Source organism: Cryptomeria japonica, chromosome 1 (assembly GCF_030272615.1).
Source record: "Cryptomeria japonica chromosome 1, Sugi_1.0, whole genome shotgun sequence".
Classification (NCBI taxonomy): domain Eukaryota; kingdom Viridiplantae; phylum Streptophyta; class Pinopsida; order Cupressales; family Cupressaceae; genus Cryptomeria; species Cryptomeria japonica.
Genome location: NC_081405.1, coordinates 33,756,856 through 33,781,166, shown reverse-complemented (window position 1 = coordinate 33,781,166; position 24,311 = coordinate 33,756,856). Strand labels below are relative to the sequence as shown.

At 33.2% G+C, this 24,311-nt stretch overlaps 1 protein-coding gene across 1 annotated transcript; it reads left to right on the top strand.

The window, feature by feature from the left end:
- Positions 1 to 19,509: 19,509 nt before the first annotated feature.
- Positions 19,510 to 23,767, top strand: LOC131048643 (pectinesterase). Its single transcript, XM_057982679.2, has 2 exons — positions 19,510 to 20,567; positions 22,894 to 23,767. Exons 1-2 carry the CDS (start codon positions 19,637 to 19,639, stop codon positions 23,562 to 23,564), a joined length of 1,602 nt encoding a protein of 533 aa, XP_057838662.2. The 5' UTR covers positions 19,510 to 19,636; the 3' UTR covers positions 23,565 to 23,767.
- The last annotated feature ends 544 nt before the right edge of the window (positions 23,768 to 24,311 follow it).

Here is a 24,311-nt window from a genome sequence, read left to right as displayed (position 1 = left end):
AAGACAATATCATTTAAGTAGCAATTGGTGGAGGCTGAGACTGAAAAACATGTTTTGCAGACAAGTTTGGTTTAGGCACAGGAGGGTTGTGATGTCAAAGGAAGCACTAATGGTGAAATCCGCACTTGAGCATAGGATGGTAGCAGAAAAGGGTTTTTAAGCGAGGACACATCAGGTGTATAAGTTCCAGGCTTGACTGGCGTTAGCAGTTCTATTTAATGTCATCTCTATTTTGTATTAAGTTGTTCGGAGATGACTTCTTTTCTTTTGGGGGGGATGATGTTGGCGGCAATATTGTACACGGAAATAAAACTAGTTAATTAAGTTGTAATTGTGTTGGTTAGTTGGTAGCCGAGGGGTGGTAGTTGCGGTGCAACGGTTGGCGCTCGCACCCCCTCGACATCTTTATATACTTCCGAATGTAACTTGTGGACAACGACAATGACTTATGAATGGAATAACATCTGATATATTGCATCTGATATCTATGGCATTATTATTCTGCATTATGTGTTTTATCTGTGTGCTTTAAGTTATTCACCCGAGAGGGCAAACAGTGATATGTTCCTCTCATTTTTCCAATAGATTGAAGGGGTAAACTATTAATCATTCTTTTTTTGTCAATGATGCATACTTGAATCAAGGCTTTATGTCTCCAATTAGTTGCATTTTATTTCTTCTTTTCCCTTTGTTCTTCCTACTTTAGAATAAGAAATCTTGCATAGAATCTCATGTGAGCCAATTTGGGGCTTCTTTGTGTTCCTTTTATTTTTCCTTATTTTTATGTTTTATTTGTAGTTTCTATTTACAAGTACAAAAATCCCCAAATCTCAATCATATGAGAGAGATTTCTCTCTCAAACATAAAAGAAAATTGTTAATTTAATTACAAATTTTTCAACTATTGTGAAAATTTGTCACTACCCATTGGGTGAGTCACATTGAATTCAAAAAGCATAATAACAACAAATATATTCACCATGAGTAAGACATCAATGCCAATTGTTGGGTGGTTTGAGGCATTAAAATCTACCAAATCGAATAAACCCTAACGAAACAAATTAACTGATCTATTCAAGTTCATCATGTCCTTTTAAGATGCATGCCCATTGCTCAAAAAAGAACACCTAAATATAATCTTTAACATGAAAAACCGTACCAAAAGTAACTACGGATTGGACAGAACCAATTCTACGTACACTCCGACTTTGACATAGATGACGTACATCAGCTACCACTGAGAATTGACTATGCAGGTACCAAAAAGACCTTGACAAGACAATTTATTTATATTTAATAATTAAATTTAAAATCAGAATATAACTAAATTTTGATTTTTAATTTAATTTTTAAATATCAATAAACTATCTTGTCGAGACCCTTTTGGTACCTGCATAGACAACTCCCTATCATTGTTCACAGCCTCCGAAATGGTCTTGTGATTCCCCGTTCCGTTCCTCAGCAATGTCAATGACTCGTTCAGCTGCTGCACTGTATATTTGAACAGTATCTCGCAATCTTTAATTGCAGTGTGCTTAATTTCTTCATCCGAGCTCAGAAACAGTGAGTGAGATGAAGATCCAGTGGTCAACATTTTAAGTTGGTCGAGGCTGAGCTTAACGGAAGTTATAGCTATGTCTTTCAAAGAAGTTGCCTCTGCACAAGCAGAGACAGCTCATAAGAGTAAGAATAAAGCAACAGAACTGATGCTCTGCAAAAAGGATTAGAAAATCTGTTTGATGGCAACACACACAAGAGCACAAGAAACAAACGTTAGTGTTAGCAACAAAAGATTATCCTAAACAGGCATATCAAGAGAGATATTAAGCATGAAATAGAAAGCATATAAACATAGAATAAAATAGCTAATCAAGATGCTCATAGTTGCTCCTCCCTTGTTCCTCTCCTCTCCAAGTCCCAAATGAGTGTAGCTCTCAGCAGCTTTTTGCACTATGGATGCTTATGGAGGATTGAGATTTAATATTAAGCTTCAAATATGAAATGAAAAGCTAAATACTATGCTATTGATGCTAAAATGATTGATTTTACCAAAAAGACAAGATTTTAGTTATGCTATGCTAAATGCTCTCTAAAAATGTCTATAGCCTAAATGCATACAAGTTTTCAGGATCTGGATTATGAAGGAATGGGCTCTATTTATAGGAAAAATGGAGCAAAGGGATGGTCAGGATTGAAAGGTTTAATCAAGGGTCAAGCTTGAAAGTTGGGGATCCATGTGCACAATTTGCACCAATGAAATGGTGACGAGTGTCAACATAAGATTGGGTTGAGAGAAGAGGTTGGAGGCATTAAATGCCTGAGGAGACCTCATGGTTATCTAGAAGGTAAGGGTCAAGCCTAAATTAGGATTACCCACTGGATTAGGAGTTAATGCAAGGATAAACCTTTGTGCAAATGATTAAGAGATAATCATGGTCAAAGCATTAAAGGCTTGATGAGACCCTTGGGTTGGGTAGAGGTTGAGTCAAAACAAATGTTTTAACCATGTAGGAGGGTTTGGGTTAACCATTAATGGTTTTTGAAGACTTTGTGGATTAAGTGGTTGAAGGTTGGAAGCTTTCAAAGGTTATCCAAGACTTTGAGACATTTAGTGGTTGAAGGTTGGAAGCCTTTAATGGTTATCAAAGACTTTTAGGCTTTGAGAAGTGACTCCATTTTGCTTAGGAATGTGACAATAATTAGGGGATGGATTAGGCTAATTAGGAAGGGGTTAGAAGAATCTAGAAGGCGATTAGATTTTGCAAGTGGATTTGGTGGGTGAGGGAAAATAGGATTTTATTTAAAATAAAAATTCATTTATTTCAATAAATGTGTGCAAGTTGTATTTGGATAAATATTCAAATAAATATTAATTTATTTAAATGAAAAAAAGGAAGATAAAGCATTAAAATGCTTGAAGACTTTGAGGGGAACCATTAAAGGCTTGAAGACTTTAAGGAAAACCATTAAAGTCTTAAGAAGACTATAGAAGGAAGCCATCAAGTTTGAAGACTTTAAAGCCATCAAGTTTGAATACTTTAAGGGAAACCATTAAAGGCTTCAAGTGGGTGAGGATAAATAGGATTTTAAATAAATAATTTATTTAAAATAGTTGTGCAACTTGCTTTTGTAGGAAAATACAAGTGGGTGAAGGATAAAGGTGATTTAAATAAATGATTTATTTATTTAAATGTGAGAGGTGAGATTTTGGGGGATTTAAATAAATATTAATTTATTTAAATGTGAGAGGTGGGATTTTGGGGGATTTAAATAAATATTAATTTATTTAAATGTGAGAGAAGATTTAATTAAACAAATATGATTTATTTATTTAATTAATGGTATGAATTTGGTTAAGTGAATTAAATCAAATAAATCAAATAATTTATTTAATTAATAGGAGAAGAGGGTTAAGATGAATTAATTAAATATTAATTTAATTAATTATTAATTGATGGTTAAATAATCAAATAAATACTAAGTATTCATTTAATTAAGTGGACAGATTTATGTGACTACAAGAACATTGTTCAATCTTTCTCGTCTTTTTTATATTGGTTTATTCGAGATGGGAGCATAAGTCTTAGTTTGAAACTTCTTTTGATAAGAATTGGAATTTTCTTTTTTAATATGAAAGTTTTATGTTTTGAATGATCGAGAGGAATCGATAAAGGTAGCCTAATGATGTGGAGTGTAGCTCAAGACAAGGCGAGCGCTCTTACAAACTCTTGAACTAAGTTTGAATAGGTTGGCCACCAAAATATCGAACCAATGAGAGTTGAATCTTGGACCTACATAGGAAGAACCCAAGGTCTTAGCGCAACCTTATCAACTGTCTAGGCTAGGGGCGAACCTCACAATACATGATAATAAAAAACCCATTAAAATATTCCACATATGACAATAGTCATTCACTTGTTTAAACCAATAGTTAAAATTTGAATTTTAATTAGGGGAGTTGTGTAACTTTTTTGGTAACCATAGCACATAGTGACTAGGGCATTTGTGTATAGAAATTGGTCAAAACAATTATTAGAGGAAAATGTATTATATCAATCAAACAATTCTTTTTGGTGGATGTAGTGCACGGTTACATAACATCTATGTATAGGTATCAAGCATCACTTCTAAATGACCACTTTTTGACCTTTGTGTATATAAATGAATCCTCCTTCATTGTTATAACTACCTAGAAGTTGAAACAATAGCTTTTAGTGCCTAAATATACAAAGAAATTAATGTATTTTTTTCAAAATCTAACATACCATATAAGAACTAAGAATACATGAAATTAAAATAGCTAGATCCTTTCTCAGACAAATTAAAATATATTTATCACATTTCATTTATGAATGAATGAATGCTTTTAATAATGCTCGTGAAGCTAAATAGTTTATGGGACCCACAGATAGCCAACAAAACATTAAACACAAAAAAACCACAAAGAAGAGCCCAACAACACCTCCCCTACTTAATTTCTTTTCCTTTCTGTATCTTGGATCTTCTATTATGTACCTTGATTATGAAGTCAACAACTTTTGTTATCTTTTCTTCTTGAACAGGTTAGTCAAGATGCTTATGTTTAGTGTCTCAATTTAATTGATCTGAATATCCTTGTAAGCCGTATTAGATCCTTGTAAGCCATACTAATACGATTCTATCTCCATCACTTATTTAAATTAATATTATGACTTCTCTCCATAAAACTTTGGACTTTGGGCACCTTAATGAAAAGATTCAAAACAACATAAGGAGGTACCTAGGAGTTTTGCATAGGAGAAAGACGTGCCAACTCCCAAAGCACTGAGATGAGTTTTGCATAGGAGAAAGACGTGCCAACTCCCAAAGCACTGAGATTACAAGTCAATGGTCAAACTTTGTTATCTTGTGTGCATGTTCCAAATGCTAAGTACAATGTGAAGAACGGGTCCCCTAGACTCTATTATTTCTATGAATTATCCATATTTTGTCCTTGGGATTAATAGTGTCGTCAGTATAAAGGGCCCAAGCACGTTGTGCACCATAACTTTCTAACACACCTTACTATATATGCGCCGTATATTTTGTATGGTATCCAAGGGAAAAAAATAAAACAAGCAAAGCAATTGTACGACACGCCCATAGTTTTTAGATTTTTTAGGTTTTTTATTAAAAAAGTTAATTCAATCTATTGAATTATATTGTTATTATTTTACATTTGTCATGTATTAAGAGATAATCTCTCATCTTTATAAATCATTATAATAATATAATTTGAAAAGAAATAATCAAATTTTAGTGTGATAAAATGTTATGTATATTTTCTATTTTAAAGTTCTTAAAATCTATTTTATTATGGTTGGATCAATAAATATAATTGTTATAAAAGGTATAGGTCAATACATTTATAAGATTAACATGAGTACAAAATCTTATGCATTATAAATCATAAAAGTAAACAATAATGAAAGATCTTGTAGTACAATACTTGTGGTCATTGATGATAATGGAGATGTGACATTAGACAGGGAGATAAGTAGCTAGCATATCTTGCAAAATGATATCATAAGGGTTGTTCTAAGTGTTAAGGTTCTAATAGATGTGGTTTTTATAATGTTATTTTTTTTTTATTGAAATAAAGCAAGAAATTACATAGATTTAGGCAATCAGAAGATTGACAAAAAATAAAAATGAAAAGCCTTAAACAATCATATAACTGAAACCTCACAAGGCAACTACCATAGACTTTCAATAGAAAAATACAATATTGTTTAGTAAGGAATACCTCATCAAAGAGGAGTATGACATCATTACAAGAGAGCTACATAAAAAAGCCTAACCTATTGTATACAATGTTGAAACCTATAAAATCTTCCATAAGGTAGTATATAACATAATGAATGGGAAGGTTATTATGTTGAAATGCTAAAACTTGCACCATAACTTGTTGTAACTATCCCATAATATCACTGAAACTAGAAAACATGAAGGTTGCAATTTAAACTAACATTTTTGAAGCTATTCAAAAGAAAATGCATCATTTTTGTGAAGTTTTAGAAGTTGGAACTTGATTCTATCTAGCTGCTAACTTTCCACTCATTCAGGATGATACAATAACTTAGTTCTTTTTTTTTTTGGAACAAGTGTTTATCCAATTCTCTATCTAGAACAAATTTCTTCTTTTTTCGACAATACAATTCTAACTTGTAGTAACTTAAAATTCTATGATAATTGTTAGTGTCCATGAAAGTACAAATCCTTTCGTCGCTTCCTTTCCTAAAAAATGACTCAAGGAATGGGTTTCTTGTATATAAGGAACTCAAAGTCTTCTTCAAATAGTCAAATCCTATCAACCACTATAACCCAAATATTGATTATAACTGACACTAAAATAAGATTCACAATATTTTGTAAGCACAAATTCTTCCAAATATATCACAAAACTTTCTACCTTAACAAGATAACTTAATGAAGCACAAAGTCTTCGTCTTATTATTCACTTAATAATTTTTTTTTTGGCAAGATATCATAACACAAAGTCTACAATATTTTACTTTATCTCTTTTTAACTCAAATACTTTTCACAAAGCAAGATTTAATCTCAAAGAAAGTAGAAAAGAATGACATAAGAACATTCCCTCACACAATAAAGCACTCCCAAGACAAAGATTGGATGCAACTTATTTTCAATTTATTCTTGTTATTATATATTATGAAAGAGAATACAACATCCTTAAATCATACTTCAATCTCCAAAAGATTATTGTAGCTAATTTTTCTTGATTGTCAACATAGCTAAGTCTTGTCCCTTGAGATGTAGGACAAGGTGTGCTAGTGCAATAAATCAAAAGGTTGTGTGTTCAATTTACATTATGTTCACCAAAATGTATTGGTGGTAAAATTAGGGTTTCACCAATTAAGATAATAAAACTGTAGACACTTAAAAATAATTATTTTAATTATTTTTAATTCCTCGCATAATTAATTAATTAATTATGTTAATTCAAATTCCTCTCAATATTAATTAAATATAATTAATATTGTCACTATAGCATATGATTGATTTATTTAATAAATCAATCCCTTTCTTTATTCTTCTAAAAAAAATCAAATCCTCACAAATCTTCCTCTTAGCTAATTAATTTCAATTAATTAGTTAACCTACATGATTCCTACAAATCGTCTTCTTAATTCATTCTTCTAGAAATTCCTTAAACTCACTTAACATTATTCTTCTAATTTTTTATTCCCTCCACTCATTCTCTCTCCCAGTCAAATTCTCCTACAAATATTAATCCCACCTAAAATTTCCTCTAATCCCCCTCCTAATGAGTCGTTAATGGTTAATCATCATGATTAGTCACAAAGTCAACTCCTTGCTTTTAAATACTATTTTCCTAGGTGAATGTAAGATTTTCGAAATCTCACATTCCTCTAGGCATTCCCTCTCCCAAGGAATTTTTAATTCTTTTTTATTCCTCCAATCCCCATAATATCCTTTTTTGGAGAATTTTTAATTCCTCCAATGCACCTTGTGGAGTGTGGAGATACGAAATGCCTTTAAGGCATATTTCTTGGTCTCCACACCCTCTCTTGGAGCTTGTGTGAGCTCACAAGTAAATCTTCGCCCTTCATCTCGAATCCATCCTAGCCATCCGTTTTTCTTTCCTCTTCCTATAAATAAAGGGCTCCACCCCTTCATTTGAACATCTTGAAATCCAGTAAGTTTATGCCGCCCTTTTGAGCCTAGGAAATCATCTTGGCAACTTGATCATCTCATTCTTATCATTTTTCAAATCCATTCCATTTGTGCACAACATTGGAGAGCCATCCACATCTAGCAATCAAAGGAGCACATCAAGTGGAGCATTATCAAGGGGCACTTTCACTTCATCAAGCTCAATCCGAAGGAGAAGGTAAAATAGCAAGGTGAAATGGTCTTTTCATGCTATTTTAGCATTCTGCATGTTTATTTCGTTATGTTTTGATCATTTGACCTTCAAATCTGTTTTCCCCTCTTCAAAAACCACCTATCTTACATAAGGGACCAATACATTAAAAGTGGGGTGAATCCAATAGATCTAGCTACAATGCAATTAGGAAAAGGGCTGAAATACTCATTAGATTCACTTATATGTTTGTCTCCCCTTTTTGAGTTGAAATTTGGATGTAGATTGTGAAGTTAAGGTTAAAAAATGGACAACTGAAGTGTAACTATAAAATCAGACTACTATATAGATATCAAATAAAGTCATGAATAGAGATCTAAGAAAAGGATAAGATTAGAGCCTATTATTGAAAGTTTAGGCTGAATTGTCGAGACCGAGATGGTAGGTTTCCCTAGTCCTATAAGTCCAAGAAAGGAAAATGGGATCTCTTTTGGATTAGGGAGACACACTAGATCCACTATCAGAAGCTCAAGCAAAAATTTTGGGACCGGGATGGTAGATTGCATTGGTCCTCCACTTTTCGCTCCATTGAAATCTAAACTTGTTTGTCATGCTCAACTTTGTTGGAATCTTTAGTCGTAGCTCTTGAGTCAATTCCCTATGTACAAAGAGAGAAGAAAAGGGGTTGTGGATAGGGTTTTGTCTTAGGTCAAACCTCAATTTAGGAACTAACCTTGAATTGAATAATGTAAATAATGAAGTAAATGCTAGAAGCTATATCTTAGATCTACATTGGTTGATAAGAAGATTGATGATTCAATGCTCTTTAGATATGATCACAAGTTTTGGATGTAATAACATGACAAACACATGAACATTAATGATCTAATCAAACACAAATGCTTGCATGAAGATTGATGTGACTTTTCTCCATAATACTTGATGGATGAAAATGCTACCTTGAATGTTTGAGAGTGCTTTATGATGAATAGGAAAATGCAATGGATGGAGTCTTCTTCTAGGTTTTAAAATGCATTGATAGGATGTTCTTATATAGTTTTCCCTACATAAATTACCGATTAGGCCGACCTCGAATGGTCAAGTTGAGCCACGAGGACCAAATTCCATTGAGGAGGGAGAAAGATTGTTCAAATTTAAATTGGGTCCTGTTTAAGGGGGACCATGATGCCACCATGCCTTGGTCCTCCAAAAAAAGGACCAACAAATCAACAAATTGGGGAGGACAACTCTAGGATGGGGCCTACTCAGTGGTGTCAATAAGTGATATCAGAGTTAGAGCAAAATGGGGCCAAAATGAGCCTAGGTGGAGTGAAAATAGGACACGCTAATGTAGGAGCACAAACATGAGGTGTGAATTGTACCAATTACAATTTACGAAACTACATCATCATTATGTTAATATTATAAATTTTTTAGATATCATTTATTTTAATAAATTTAATATTGCATGCTTTGTAGAGGGCCTTGAATATATTATTTATATATTTTATAAAATCTAAAATATGAAGGAAAACATGATTACATGGGAAAGATAGCTACCCTTTCGCCCTATTTTATATAAGGTACTATCGATATTATACTTGGTTCTTCACCTCTTGGAGGGGTTTCTCCCCTCAAAAATCCCCTCAACACAACTATCATAAAAATTTGTTAAGGAGATTTTATGCTTTATTATATGAAGAAATTTAAAGAATGTAGTTGGACTTTGTTTCTTTATATTTTTTGTTTATTATAAACGATTCATATGTCTAATTTGTGATATGTTCCTCTTATTTTTCTAATAGACTGAAGGGGTAAACTATCAATCATTATTTATTTTTTCAAGGTTGCATACTTGAATCAATGACTTCATGTCTCCAATAGTTGTTGCATTTTATTTTTTCTTTTCCCTTTGTTCTTCCTACTTTTGAATAAGAAATCTTGCATAGAATCTCATGTGAGCTAATTTTGGGATTCTTTTTGTTCCTTTTATTTTACTTATTTTTATGTTTCATTTGTAATTTCTACTTAAAGTACACAAAACTCCCCAAATCTCAATCATTTGAGAGAGATTTATCTCTCAAACATAGACGAAATTGTTAATTTAATGATGATTTTTTCAACTATTGTGAAAATTTGTCACTACCCATTGGGTGAACCACATTGAATTCAATAAAATATAATAATAAAAAATAAGTTGACCAATAATAAGACTTCAATCAAGTTTTTGATCAATTGTTGGGTGACTCGAGGCCTTAAAATCCACTAAACTGCATAAAACCTAATGAAATAATTATGAAACAAATTTACTAATCCATTCAAGTTCATCATGTCCTATCAAGATGCATGTGCATTGCTAAAAAATGTACCTAAATAGAGACTTTAATGGGATATAATTATCCCCATCACTTTTGTAACATAACACCATATGAGATAACTCCTAAGTTTTAAGATAATTATACAACAATATAGATTGATGACTTCAATTAATTTATTTAAACATATATGCTAGTTTATAAATCTTAATGCTTGAAAAAAATTTATTAGATTTTGGTGGAAGTTAGAGTTTAGGCAACTCCCAAGTCCTCCAATGCTCAATAAGGGACTACCTCAAGTGCATATTCTAGATAAAAAATTACACCCTCTCTGAGTAGGTCTGGTATCCTCACTACTCTGGTCCATCAAGACTTTTCTGAACATAAGGGATTCTCCTTGCTCCGGTTCTATCAAGTTCTCACCCACAACTCCAGTTTTCAGATCTTCACATGCTAAGAAATTCCTTGCCTTTCCCTTGTTACCCCAAGGACATTCATAACCTTTATGTATGGTTTCCCCACACTTGAAACATGTACCCAATAACTCCTTACTGCTACCTCCTTTCCTTTGTGTCTTTTGCTCCGATTCTTCACTCCATTTAGGTTTTGATTCTTCAACAGTTTGCTTCTCCATACTGCCACTCATCTGCTTTCTATCCGCTGCATGTCTCTCTCTTCCCTTTGGGTTATTATATTGTCTCCTATTTGTTTTATCTTTTGCCTTCAATGCATATTGATAAGCCTCCTAAACTATAGAAATCTTCATCATAATCATCTCGTCCTGGATGTTAAATCGGAGTCCATTTATGTATCTAGCCACCTTTTCCCTATCCATCTCTTGATGTCCGGATCTGATCATCACCTTGTATAATTCTTCAGTATACTCCTTCACACTCATATCCTCCTGCTTCAAGTTTTGTAACCTTTTGAACAACTCCAACTCATAGTCTTTTGGAATGAGTTTATCCTTCAATCTCATGACCATCTGCCTACATCGGGTGATTTTCATCTCACCGTTCTCCACTCCATCTCTCTGCAACTTTCCACCATAAAACAACACACCCTTTCAACTTAGTTTATGTAAATCGGACTCTCTGAGGGTCCTTAACATCTTTAAACTCAAAGTAGTCCTCCAACTCTCTAATCTAGTCTATCAGGTCTTCCAGATTCAACGAACCTGAAAAGTTAGAAACCTCAACTTTATGAAATTTTCTTACTTGAGGCACCGCTCTAAGAAATATTTTTTCTCCTTCATCTATCGATACTTTAGCTTCTATAGCCTCAATCTCTTGTCCTACCTCTTCATATTCATCCTCTGATTCTAGATTCCTCCGCAAACCAGCCAACACATTTCAGATCTCATTCCTCATCTCATTCTTAAAATCTTCCATCATTTGGTGTACACTCCTAGGGTTCATCCTCCTCGGCGATATGTCCTCCCTTTGGTCTGGTGCAACTGCCTCAACTCGACGATCTTAATAGAAGATTTGAATTGACTCTCCATCAGCAATCTATTGAACACACTTATAGCCTGCCTCAAATCGATAATCTGTTCACCCAAAGGAATGCCCCAAGGTTCGCAACTAGCTCTAATACCATCTGACACAACCATGTTCCGGAGGGCCCTTAAAGAGAACAACCCGAATCATACAACGAGAGTAACATAACTTATGTAATAGAATCACATAGAAAAAATGTGAAATCAGACATCTGCAACATCATATATTCATCATAAATCATCCGGCAACATCAAAAAATCAAAACATTCTTGCAGAACCAATTACATCGTATATTTCATATTACAATCATCCAGATCTCCAAATGAGCTCATATTACAAATCATCAATCTAGTACATCATCTATCTTCCCTTTTCTACCAAAAGATCGAATACAATAACATATATAGCATCCGGAACACTTTCGGGTTAGCCACAAAAGAGTACATTCCCCAATGACAAGAGAATGAAATGTGTAAAATAGGTCAGATCCAAAGCATGAAGATCTCCTCTGCCAAGAATGCAAATGAAGTGCGGACCACCAAGGAAGGTTGAACAAGGGCCAAGGAACATCGAACAAATCCGCAAGCCAAGCAATCACTCCACACAAGAAGAAATCTCTAACTAGCCATTAAGCTCAAAACTACTCCGAGAACCAAGAAACAAACAATTCGGAAGCGATAACTTGCTAGAAAAGAATCCAAATGAGATGAAAATATGGAATAAGGCACAAAAACAATTATAGAAGCCAAAGATCTAATCCAGAACTTAAAAAGGAACAAGTATCGACACATTCCAGAAGAATCACAAAAATTGTAACATAGAACAAGAACAAAATTGAAAACAAATATATTTTGATTAAAGCTATGAGATTTCCACAATCCATCTTATATTCTTGAATTTTTTCTGGATTCGATTGTGTGTATTTTTTTTTCCCATCAACGTTTTGAATCACTCTCCGTGATTCATCATCAGGATGAAAAGAATTCCAAAGATGTGAAAGATCACGTCTTTGGAATTCTTTTCATCCTGATGATGAATCACAGAGTGTGATTCGAAACGTTGATGGGAAAAAAAAAAATACACACAATCGAATCCAGAAAAAATTCAAGAAAATATATTTTGGTTGATGCAAGATTGCTCATCGATCGCAGATGCTCTTGCATAAAGTCTCATATTTAAAACTTAGGAGATACTATTCATGACATTAATCTTCTCTTTGATGAAGTTACTTCATCTTCTTCAAGTGTTGAGGGAGAACCTTTTAACCCTCTTGTTCTTTATGCACACGATCAATCCTTATAGTTTGACATGACTGTGATCACTATTGAGCATAATTTGGAGGAGGAACCTTTTTCTTCATAAGAGATACCTTTGTCTTTGGATTTTGTTCTACATCCATCTCCACTAGGTACTGGATTGTCATCTTTTGTAGTGTGGCCTAGAATGCCTGATTTGAATGTGACAAATTTAGGCATTGACATGGAGACAAATGAGCAATTTTTAGAGACTTCATACATTTTACACCTTCTTCCTACAAGTTCCTTTCAGGAATGGGAATATATTCTTCATACAACTTTGGTTTTGTTTCTTCCTATGGGGAGTAATGTTGTTCGATGATCATGGTCCATCATCTACATCTAATTTTGAGCATCAACCATTGGTAAAATTTACTACTTTTAGGAAGGCTACATAGTCTTTCTATTTCAAAGGGGATTTCTTCCTTGCATGAGATTCTTCTTGTGTTGGTAAACTTGTATCTTCTCTCTTTTGGGGAGAAGTTTTGTCCCATTGGGTTTTCTCCTTTACTATGTTTGTGAGAGGTTATTTTGTACATGGGTACCTCACATGGCCTAGTAGCTGGGACCCATATTTGCATATTTGCATCTTTTCAACCACCTAAGCTATCCTTAAGGGGGGTGTTAGTGTAGGTTTTAATATCTATTTTTTCTACACATTATTAAGCATACTTAGGTTATATTGTAGGATGGTTTATATAAGGACATGTGGCATAATCCTACAATCACATGTGTCATTCACACCCTCATTTGGGTGGTTGAATGTCACACCCTCTTTTGGATTTATTTCCCACCTTCCCATAACCATTTCTTGTCTTTACTTGAGTTGGCATAACCATGTACTTGGCATTTATCTAGTAGGTAATTTAACTCCCTCCTATTTTGGACTACACGGAGTTATTATTCCTCTTGGTTTTATATGCCCATATTTTGTTATATAAATAAGCCCCCACCTCTCCCTATACTAAGTATTGAGAAGAGAACACTAGCTCAGATTATGAGACTAGTTCAGTGCTAGGAGAGTGCTGAGTTTTGTTCATCTCTGGATTCTAGTCTTTCTTTCCTTCAGTCACATTGATGTTGGGTGGCTTCATAGCTAAATTTAACAGTTTGGAGAATTCTTCGCATTTTTCTCTAGTGTTAGTTCATGCGTTTTGGGTTGGAGGAAATGTTCACATTGCTTGTGCAATATTGCAGTTTAGAATTCATGTGTTGGTTTTCTCTACAAGTGAAGTATGTTGATTTGCGGTTTGGTGTTATTTGTTGTGTTGGTGTTTGACCCACTCAGCTGGGTTATCTTATTTGGATCATACTCTTTTGGTTTGGATATGCATTAGTGGTTGAGTTAAAGTTATTTTACGAGTCTTACTGTGGTATGTAAAGATTTGCATCAAATTATTTGCATTGGATAATATTTTTGGGTCGATTGGTTAATGCTCTTTATTATTTATCTACACATTACATTTGATGTTAAATTTGGATGATATATTGGTGAGTGTAGTTAACTAGAATTGACTTTGGAAGACATGTTGTGATGTATTTGTGTCCCCTTTATCTTTTGGAATGGACCACATTTAGTGCAATTGGTCATGGTGGTTGATTTTGTGTAATTTATGCTTATTCTATCTATGGATGACCTAGTTAAGTGTTTTAGTAAACAAATTGATATAAATTGATGTTCTAATGTGTGAATTGATTTAGGGTGATGTAGATGTATATGTGTGGAAGAAGAAGTGGGAATATTAATTTGCGATGTGTTTATGATCATGAGATTCTACTTAGTTCGATTCATCTTTTCTCTATGCCTACCAAAAGACGGTGTGTCCTTTTGGTAGCTTGTGTAGATTTATATCTTTCCCTAGGATCGTGTGTCTTAGTATTGCAAGTCCTTTGTATATTGCCCCGAAGCAGTAAGCTTTAGCCTGTAAGTCCTCATCAAGAGTAGTGAGCTTCCTTGGCCTAGATCCTAAAACTTTGTAATTCGTTTTCATATAGTTAGACAGTTCTCACTGTTTTCTTTGCCACATTGGGTTTTTCGTGTAAAATTTTGGTGTTCATGCATTCGACGTTTGTTGTTTCATCTTGCATTGATGGTTAGTGTGTTAATGATAATTGATAAGAACTTGTGATTAAAGAAGTTTAAGGATTTGGTCAAGGCCGATTCACCCCCCCTCTTAGTCTTGTGGTGCATTCAACAAAACCCAAGGGTCTAATCAGATTTTTCTTAATGGACCCTATCTTAATAATATACATGAAGAGACCTTTGCACACAAACTTTGGAAGTGTAGCGTCGTAAATAGTACACCCTTAAATGGGGTTTTATAATTTCATGCTTAGGTTAGCACCTGCCTTAGTGTGTTGCATTGTTCTGCCTAAAATTCCTTTAGGCATTTAATTATTAATTTAATTAAATCTAAAGTCCTCTCTTATCATTCCACACATTATAAAATTGGGCCCTTAACCCTAAGTGTGCCCTTTTTTATTTTATCTTCTTTAATCAATTAATCATTAAGCCCTAATAAAGTCCTTTTCAACTTTCAAGGTCTAATTTCGTATATCTAAACACCTTGGATTATCACGCACTGAGCTAGGATTATTTTGGTAATCACAAAATCTTGCATCCCTAAAATTTTGGGAAAAAAGTTGGCTGGACCATGGTGCAGTACCATCATCCCGACATTTTCTCCTCGAATTTTGGGATTATGTTTTGACAGTATAATTTATATTTAAATCTTTCTTTAATTTCATCAAGTCTAGGTCGGCCTATGATCAAAAATAAATTTAGGGTTTCATATATATAACCTTTCCTTTCCCGATTTGAAGGATCCATCTATTAGTAATTGAAGGAGACCTCTTATGAAGTGAAAGTGTAGGTTTATGTGAAGTCTACAATCAGAAAATTCATCATCAATCAAGTCTTCATCAACCTTTTCATCATCCATGGAAGCTTAGGAGATATTGAAGAATAATAAGGAGATCACCCAATGTCGATTGGCTTGTACCTCTCCCTTAGGGTTTGGTATGATTTCATGTTATTTTTTATATCTCTATATGAGTTTTTAGATCTACATATCATTCATTCTTAGATTTATATTATTTCTTTATATCCATATTGCATTTGTGATTTGAAGCATTTACATTATGTTCATTTACGGTTTTTACTCAAAACAAAGGGTAGGACTCTAGTTTGCATTCTAGATCATTAGGTTCTTACAAACACATGAGATTCTAGGGCACACACACATTCCAATATTACATCAGCTATTTGTGGAGGTGGAAATCACCAAAACAAGGGGTTTGAGTATGGCAAAACCCTATATAGCTACCTAAACACCATTTTTCAAGTTGTAGGTGCAGGTATAGAAATCCGATGGAGTTGCGACCTTCTAAAAAGACAAGAATCACAGACATAAATTCGAATCCAAAAGTAGGTCCTAGATCCTTGGGACTAGGGCGTTTAGCACCTTGGTCCTAAACCAAGGTGCCTAATGCCCTGATCCTCTACATTTTCCAGTAGATTCTGACAGTTTGGCTTCTTAGGACTCCCAATTGTAGATTCTAAGTTTCCAGCTCAATACAATAACAAGGAACAATGCACACAACACCTTGGTCCAACTCAGTCAGGCTCAGACTTCAGTAACAGGTGCACATCAAAATCATCTGTCCAACTTTGTATTCTGTGTCTCAGTTTTAGTTCCACATTTGTCTATTACTGTAGTTAATATAGTTGCTTTCATACATTTCACTAGCTTAGCTTATCATTAATTTACATTAGACTCATTTCCCTTTCATAGCAACAAAGGAGTAGAAACCCTAAAAGTATTCCTTCACTCTCTTTCACAAGAAGTAGTCAAAGAGAATCACTTCCTTAGGCTCTCTCATATTCCAATGCATGAATGAGAGTGGGACTAGGTCCTCGTTTACCCGTTCCCATTTTCATCCATTACAGGAAGGAACTTGGTGATATTACAATCAAGCCAAATCTTTAGTGAATAAATTTTTCTCAAGGAAAATATTTATATTCATTGAGAATGGAAGAGGGTGGATGAATTTTAGACTATCTAAAAGTATTTAATATGTTGGTGGCTCAAATGGAATTAGTTGTTGTCAAGATGGATGAGGAGGAGAAATTTATGTCATCTCATTTTATTTGCTTGAATCATAGGATTCTCTTGTTATGGCTATTGAAAGCACTTATATTATGTTAAAGACTAAAGATGTGGTGGGTTTTTTTCTTTTAGAAGAGATGACCTAGAAATAAATTATCCATCAATTATCAAGGAGGCTCTAATTATTTGATGAAGACCTAGTGAAAAAAGGAAAGAAGAATGAGAAGTGTGATGAGTCCAAGTCCGAGAGGAGATTCAAATCTTCTAGAAAGTCCAAAGTTATTCATTATAACTAATGTAAGCCTTTTTTTTTTTTTTGCAATGAGTTTTTAAAATAGAAGGGTTTTGATTCCGATTCTAACTAGATGAGGAGGAAGATGGTGATGCATTTATTGTAGCTTTGAGCACTTATGAAAGTAATGATACATGGTTAATTGATTTAAGTACATCTTTTTGTGTGACCTCTAACAAAGATTAGGTTTTTGAGTATTAAGAATTTGATGGAGGTAAGGTGTACTTGGGTGATGATTCTTACTTAAATATTATTGGTCATGGTAAAGTTGGAATTAGGTTTCCTTTTGGTAGAATAAAAAGGATTACTTGTATGTTGTATATTCTTAGATTAATGTAAAATTTTCTATGTATGAGAAAACTAATAGATGTTGGTTGTAGGTAGTCTATGTGCACCAGATATTGGTGTCACTAATCTATGTTTAGAAATTTATAGTTTGGTTCTTTTTGTAAAAATTATGAAATAAGAATCAAGTTTAAAAAATATTGTGAACTATAAATAAAAGGTTTTCAAAATTTATGTCAATTAAAAAGTTACAAATATTTTTTATTTAAAAAATAAATTTAAAATCTACACATAAAATATTAGTTCACATCATCATCATGTGCTTAATGATTTAGTTGCTATAAATGAAAAGTTGAAAAATTAGTTTAATGTCTTAATTACAATCAAAATGTGGGACATACTATTATAAGATCACCTATAAAAATATAGATCTAAATGCTTAAAGTGGGACACATTATTATGAGCCACCTTTATAGATATAGATTTAAATGCCAAATTCTATTTGAAATACATTTTAACATATTAAATTGTTCTACATGTTTATATTTTCAATTGAAAATAACTTAGAGAAAATCTTTACAGAAATCAAAAGATGACTAGAAAGAATAAAAATTATAGAAGGTGATATATATGTAATTTGAAATACACTTTATCATAGTAAATTGTTCTACATGTTATATTTTCAACTTAAAATAACTTAATACAAATCTTCAAAGAAATTAAAAGATAACTAAAAAGAACAAAAATCATAGAAGGTGGGACATACTATTATAAGATCACCTATAAAAATATAGATCTATTTGTCTAAAGTGGGACACATTATTATGAGCCACTTATATATATATATATAGATTTAAATGTCAAATTTTATTTGAAATACACTTTAACATAGTAAATTGTTCAACATGTTTATATTTTCAACTGAAAATAACTTAAAGCAAACCTTCAAAAAAAATTAAAGATAACTAGAAAGAATAAAAGGCATAGAAGGTGATATATATGTAATTTGAAATACATTGATAAATTGTTCTAAATGTTATATTTTCAACTTAAAATAACTTAATACAAATCTTGAAAGAAATTAAAAGATAACCAGAAAGAATACAAAACATAAAAGATTATATATAATTTAACCAAAAAAAATTAAAAGAAACTAAAAAGAATAAAAATCATAGAAGATTATATACATACATACATACATACATACATATATACATATATATATACATATACATATACTCACATATATACACATACATATACATATGCATACATATACATACACATATACATATACATATACATATACATATACATATACATATACATACACATACACATACACATATACATATACATATACATATACATATACATATACATATACATATACATACTATTTACAAACAAGAATGAGACATAAAGAAGATGAATAAATCTTTTGATCATGGGTGGAAGGCATCCAATAAATTGTAAACTTTTGTAACATCACCATGGAAATCAGTGAAGAACTTGGAGCTCAAGTAAATGAATGTGCGTATGCAGTCAGTCATTCTAACATGGGTCAATTTCAAAAGGGCCACATCTATTCACAGACGCATCTCTCCTCCAACATGGGTTAACGATAATAGGAAGCATCTAGCCCCCAACGCTTACTACAATGGGGAATGGGGGCCTACTCATGGTTTGGTGAGCCGTCATCCGTGTACCGTAGTGTTTCTCCGTAGCTTCTTACTCTTAATAATTGGTAAGAATCCAAATGTACGACACAAATATGTTGTTTGAATCTTGCCACCAGACCAGAAGGGCCAGCCCAGCTACTAATCAAAACTGGTGGGCTCATCATAGAGTCGTCAATGAAATTCTTCTTCTTCATTCAGCTATAAATACTGCCTAATCCCTACTCAAGAACACAAACAAATCCTTACATAATCATAAATTGTTGGATTTCAAGTAGAGAGATTTCCTAGCAAGATGAAAAAGTTTAGCCACCCTTTTCCTGCTCTATTCATATTATCCTTAGCTCTGTTTGTCTGTGCTTCGGGGCACAAGGGAGAGACATTTAGAGTGAACCCTAAACTTTTGAAGTCTGCATGTAATGCCACTCTTTACCCAGATGTCTGTATTTCGACCCTGCAATCTCAATCCTATGAAGAATCTTTGAAATCAGAGATTCTTATGAAAGACATGGCTATAGTTTCTGTTAAGGTCAGCCTCGAGGAAGTTAAAAAACTGAGCTTTGTAGCTTCCTCTCAGTCTGTATTGCTGAGCTCAGGCGATGAAAATAAGCTCGCTGCAATTAAAGACTGTGAGGTACTGTTCAAATATACGGTGAGGCAGCTGAACGAGTCTTTGACATTGCTGAGGAAATCTGGAGATTGGAAGAATGAGCAGAAGGAGGATGTGCAGACATGGCTTAGTGCCTCTCTCACTGATCAAGTCACATGCATTGAAGGATTCAAAGGTGTTTCAGATTTTTATGCAGAATCTGTGAGAAATGTTTCAAAAGTTGTCAGTAATTCGCTTGCAATCGTCAACAGCCTTCCCGTCGCCATTGTTTCTCCGGGTCAAAACAAGCGCCGCCTTTTTGCGGATGGTGAATTAGATTTGCCCAGTTGGATTTCTCCGACTGATCGACGGCTTCTTCAGAGCTCTCCTGCTGGCGGCGTGACGGTGAATGCGGTGGTGGCCAAAGATGGAACGGGGAATTTCAGGAGCATCTCAGAGGCTGTGAAGGCTGCTCCCAGTTGGAGTAAAGGACGGTACGTTATCCATGTCAAAGCTGGAGTGTATGCAGAATCGGTGAAGGTGTACACAGACAATATCATGCTGGTTGGTGATGGGAAATACGCTACTGTGGTTACGGGGTCCAACCATGGTTCTATCCAATCCGTAGCTACGTTTGGTACAGTAGTTTTCCTGCTATCTATCTTCACTATTTTGAGTTTTCCTAAAATGACTCATTTTTTTATTTTTTATTTTCTGTTATCTCTATTCACTATTTTGAGTTTTCCAGTGACTAATTTTTAGTTTTCCTGCTATCTCTTTTCACTATTTTGAGTTTTCCCAGTGATTAACTTTTTGTTTTTTTTGGTTTTGTTTTCCTGCTATTTCTATTCATTATTTTGATTATTTTGATTTTTTCCAGTGATTAATTTTTAGTTTTCTTGCTTTCTTTTCAGTATTTTGAGTTTTCTCAGTGACTAATTTTTCAGTTTTCTTGCTATCTTTCTTTACTATTTTGAGTTTTTTGGGTGATTAATTTTTTTTGATTAGTTGAAGTCACAATGAGTATGATCATATGTGTACTGTTTCTGGATTTGATTGTGTGAATGTTTTTGCATCTAATTTCTGATCTATCATTGGGATGAGATAGAGATCATAAAGAGAATAAAATTTAATTATGATATTATTTTATTTGTTTAGATTAGTTTTTGAGTTGATTCATATGAACCAATCTTTCATGAGAATGAATTGTCCACTTAGAATTCAGTATTAGCTATCTCTCTTCATTATTTTTGAATTTTTCCATTGACTAATTTTTTCTTTATTAGCTAAAGTCGCCATGAGTATGATCATATTCAAAGCTTTAATTTTTTAATATATAAATAGAGGTTCTGATATTATTTTATTCATTTAGTTTAATTTTTGAGTCAAATTCATTGATTCATACGAACCAATCTTTTATGAGAATGAACGGTTCACTTAAAATTTAGTACTAACTAGCTCTCTTCATTATATTAGAGTTTTTTGTGACTAATTTTTTCTTTACTAGCAAAAGTCACAAGAAGTATGATTATATTCAATATATTTTTTTAATGTAAATAGAGGTTCTTTGTTTAGTTTAGTTTTTTGAGTTCATATGAACCCATCTTCCATGAGAATGAATTGCCCAGTTAGAATTCATTAGATCTAGGTGATGTTCACAAGAATGAAGCATCGCTTCTCAAGAATTCACCCATATAGAATTTTTCCTAGTATTACTTTAACTCAAGCGGATTTAACCATGAAATTTCTTCTATTATTACCGCAACTCTATTTTGTTAAACCATGGAGTTCCCTTTAATACTACTCTAACTCAAACATGTTTGAACTATAGAATTTTCTTCAGTTCAAAGATGTTTAATCATGAGGTTTCTTCTAATATTCCTTTGACTCAATCATATTTAATCATAGAATTTCTTCCAATATCATTTCAATTCAAATATGTTTAATTATAAAATTTCTTTAATATATTTAATCATAAAATTCCTCAATACTAAAAAAATGAGATGGATCATCTTTTTAGAAAGCCTTGATGCTTCACCTCCATAAATATCAGTTAGATATGAACCATTTCTTTAATGCAAGATAAATTGATGTAAACCACTACTTATCATATAAATCAACAAATTTGACTTGGAAAACTAGAGAATTAAATCTTAATAGTAACATGTGGATGTTGGTCTTACGCTATTCGTGTCTCTTAATCCATGCAACCAAACAGTCAAATTTCTTTATCAGTTCGTTAAGTAGCTTGGATACTTTTGAATAATTCAAGACAGACCATCATTCAGAGTTAAAATTTAGAGAGTTAACTAGAGCTTTCATTTAAAGACGATCTGAGCTAACTTGAAGGCGATCTTTATGGCCACTCTACGCTTGGAAAGTTCAACGAAGGTTCCTCCATTCTGTCTCGATCAGATTAATTCCCCGGAGATTTATCCCTCTGGAACAACAGCGAGCTTTCCTGCTATTTTCTTACCTTTCGTAAAATCGTATGCCGTGATAAAAGTATAGTTTAATTTAAGGTTTTACAATATACGTTATTAGTTTTGTTGTTTCTAAATTTGATTGTATATTTTGTGGATTTGATAATAAAAAAGTGACACATAGATTAATAGTAATTTTCTTTCATTCTGATGATGAATCAGAAAGTGTGATTTCAAATATTGAGAATAAAAAAATGACATACAATCAAATCTAAATTAATCTTCTTGTTTTTGAATTTCATGATTGTCACGTTTTCATTGGATCACATTCTATGGTGTATCATCAGGATGAAAGAGAGTTGAATCGATGATAAAAAAGTGACACACAGATTGATGATAACTCTCTTTCATTACAATGATGAATCACAGAATATGATCCAAACATCGATGATAAAAAAGTGAAATCCAATAACAACCAAAACAAAAAAAATCTTAAAATTAATGAGCTACTAATTGTTAATTTTCTATCGTTGGGTACAGCTGCTACAGGGAAAGGATTCATTGCTCGAGATATGGGATTTGAGAATGCAGCAGGAGCGAGTGCAGGACAATCTGTTGCGCTTCGAGTATCATCAGATCTCTCAGTATTGTACCGTTGCAGTATCAAAGGCTTCCAAGATACTCTGTACGCCTATAGTCAACGCCAATTCTACAGAGAATGTGACATCTTGGGCACAGTGGATTTCATCTTCGGTGACGCCTCTGCAGTGTTTCAGAGCTGCAACATAATGTCCCGGAAAAGGCAGAAGAAGCCCAATGTTATCACCGCACAAGGCAGAAGTGATCCAAACCAGAACACTGGGTTTTCGATCCACAACTGCAGGATTTCAGCGGAGTCCATTCAAACATTTTTGGGCAGGCCATGGATGCCCTATTCTCGCACAGTGGTCATGCAGTCCTTCTTAGATGGTAACATCGATCCTGCAGGTTGGGCTGTGTGGGAGGGTAGTTATGGATTGAAGACATTATACTTTGCAGAATACATGAATTCTGGACCAGGAGCTGGGCTTTCCAGACGGGTCAGCTGGCCTGGATTTCATGTGATTACAGATGCAGCAGAAGCCAGCAAATACACCGTTGCACAGTTTATATCTGGGAATTCATGGTTGCCTTCCACTGGTGTTGCATTCCAATCTGGTCTACTTCGTTGACAAAGATCTACTGTTCCTGTTGCTTCCACTTTAAAGATCAACTAGCTCTGCCGACACACAAAAAAAAAGTTATAGCATTCCTAAATTAAATTAAAAGTACTAAAAGAAACAACCACTACTGTTTCTCATTAGAAAATATGAATGCCCATCAGATTTGAATTGTATGTAATTTTCACATTATTGATATTTGGATCATATTAAGTGATCTATTATCAGAATGAAACAAAAGGTATAGTGTAGAAAGCATATAGAAAATGTTTTTGTTGATGTTATTATAATCACAATTATTATAATCATCTATATTTATCAGTTGGATTACATGTTATTTTAAAATTTTAAAATTAATATATATATATAAATATTAATATGTTTTTTCATTATTAATATCAGTTCAATTATTAATAAGTTTGACTTTTCTCTTTTTTACCTATGACTATTTACTTTATGTCCCAATGATAGATCATAGAATTTGATACAAAATGTTGGCAATAAAAAACTACATGGTTTAATTGAGAAGAATTTATTGATGTTTCTTTGTCTTTAATTTTAATTTATCAATTTATGAATTTTATATGATTTATATTCTTTTTCAAAATTTTACTACTCTAGATGTCAATCATTATCATTTATTTCTTTATGTTTAATGTAAATTGCTTTGAAAAAAGTTGTCTAAAAAAGTAAGTACTTGAATTCTTGACTCATGTCATACAATGCTATTATAATGATTCATCTATGATTGCCATTATA

What these genes read in the sequence shown, in the direction of transcription:
- LOC131048643 (XM_057982679.2), top strand. Translation starts at nt 19,637, where the DNA reads ATGAAAAAGTTTAGCCACCCTTTTCCTGCTCTATTCATATTATCCTTA. An exon ending in CCAATCCGTAGCTACGTTTG is followed by an intron (nt 20,568 to 22,893) that starts GTACAGTAGTTT and finishes CGTTGGGTACAG; the next exon opens with CTGCTACAGGGAAAGGATTC.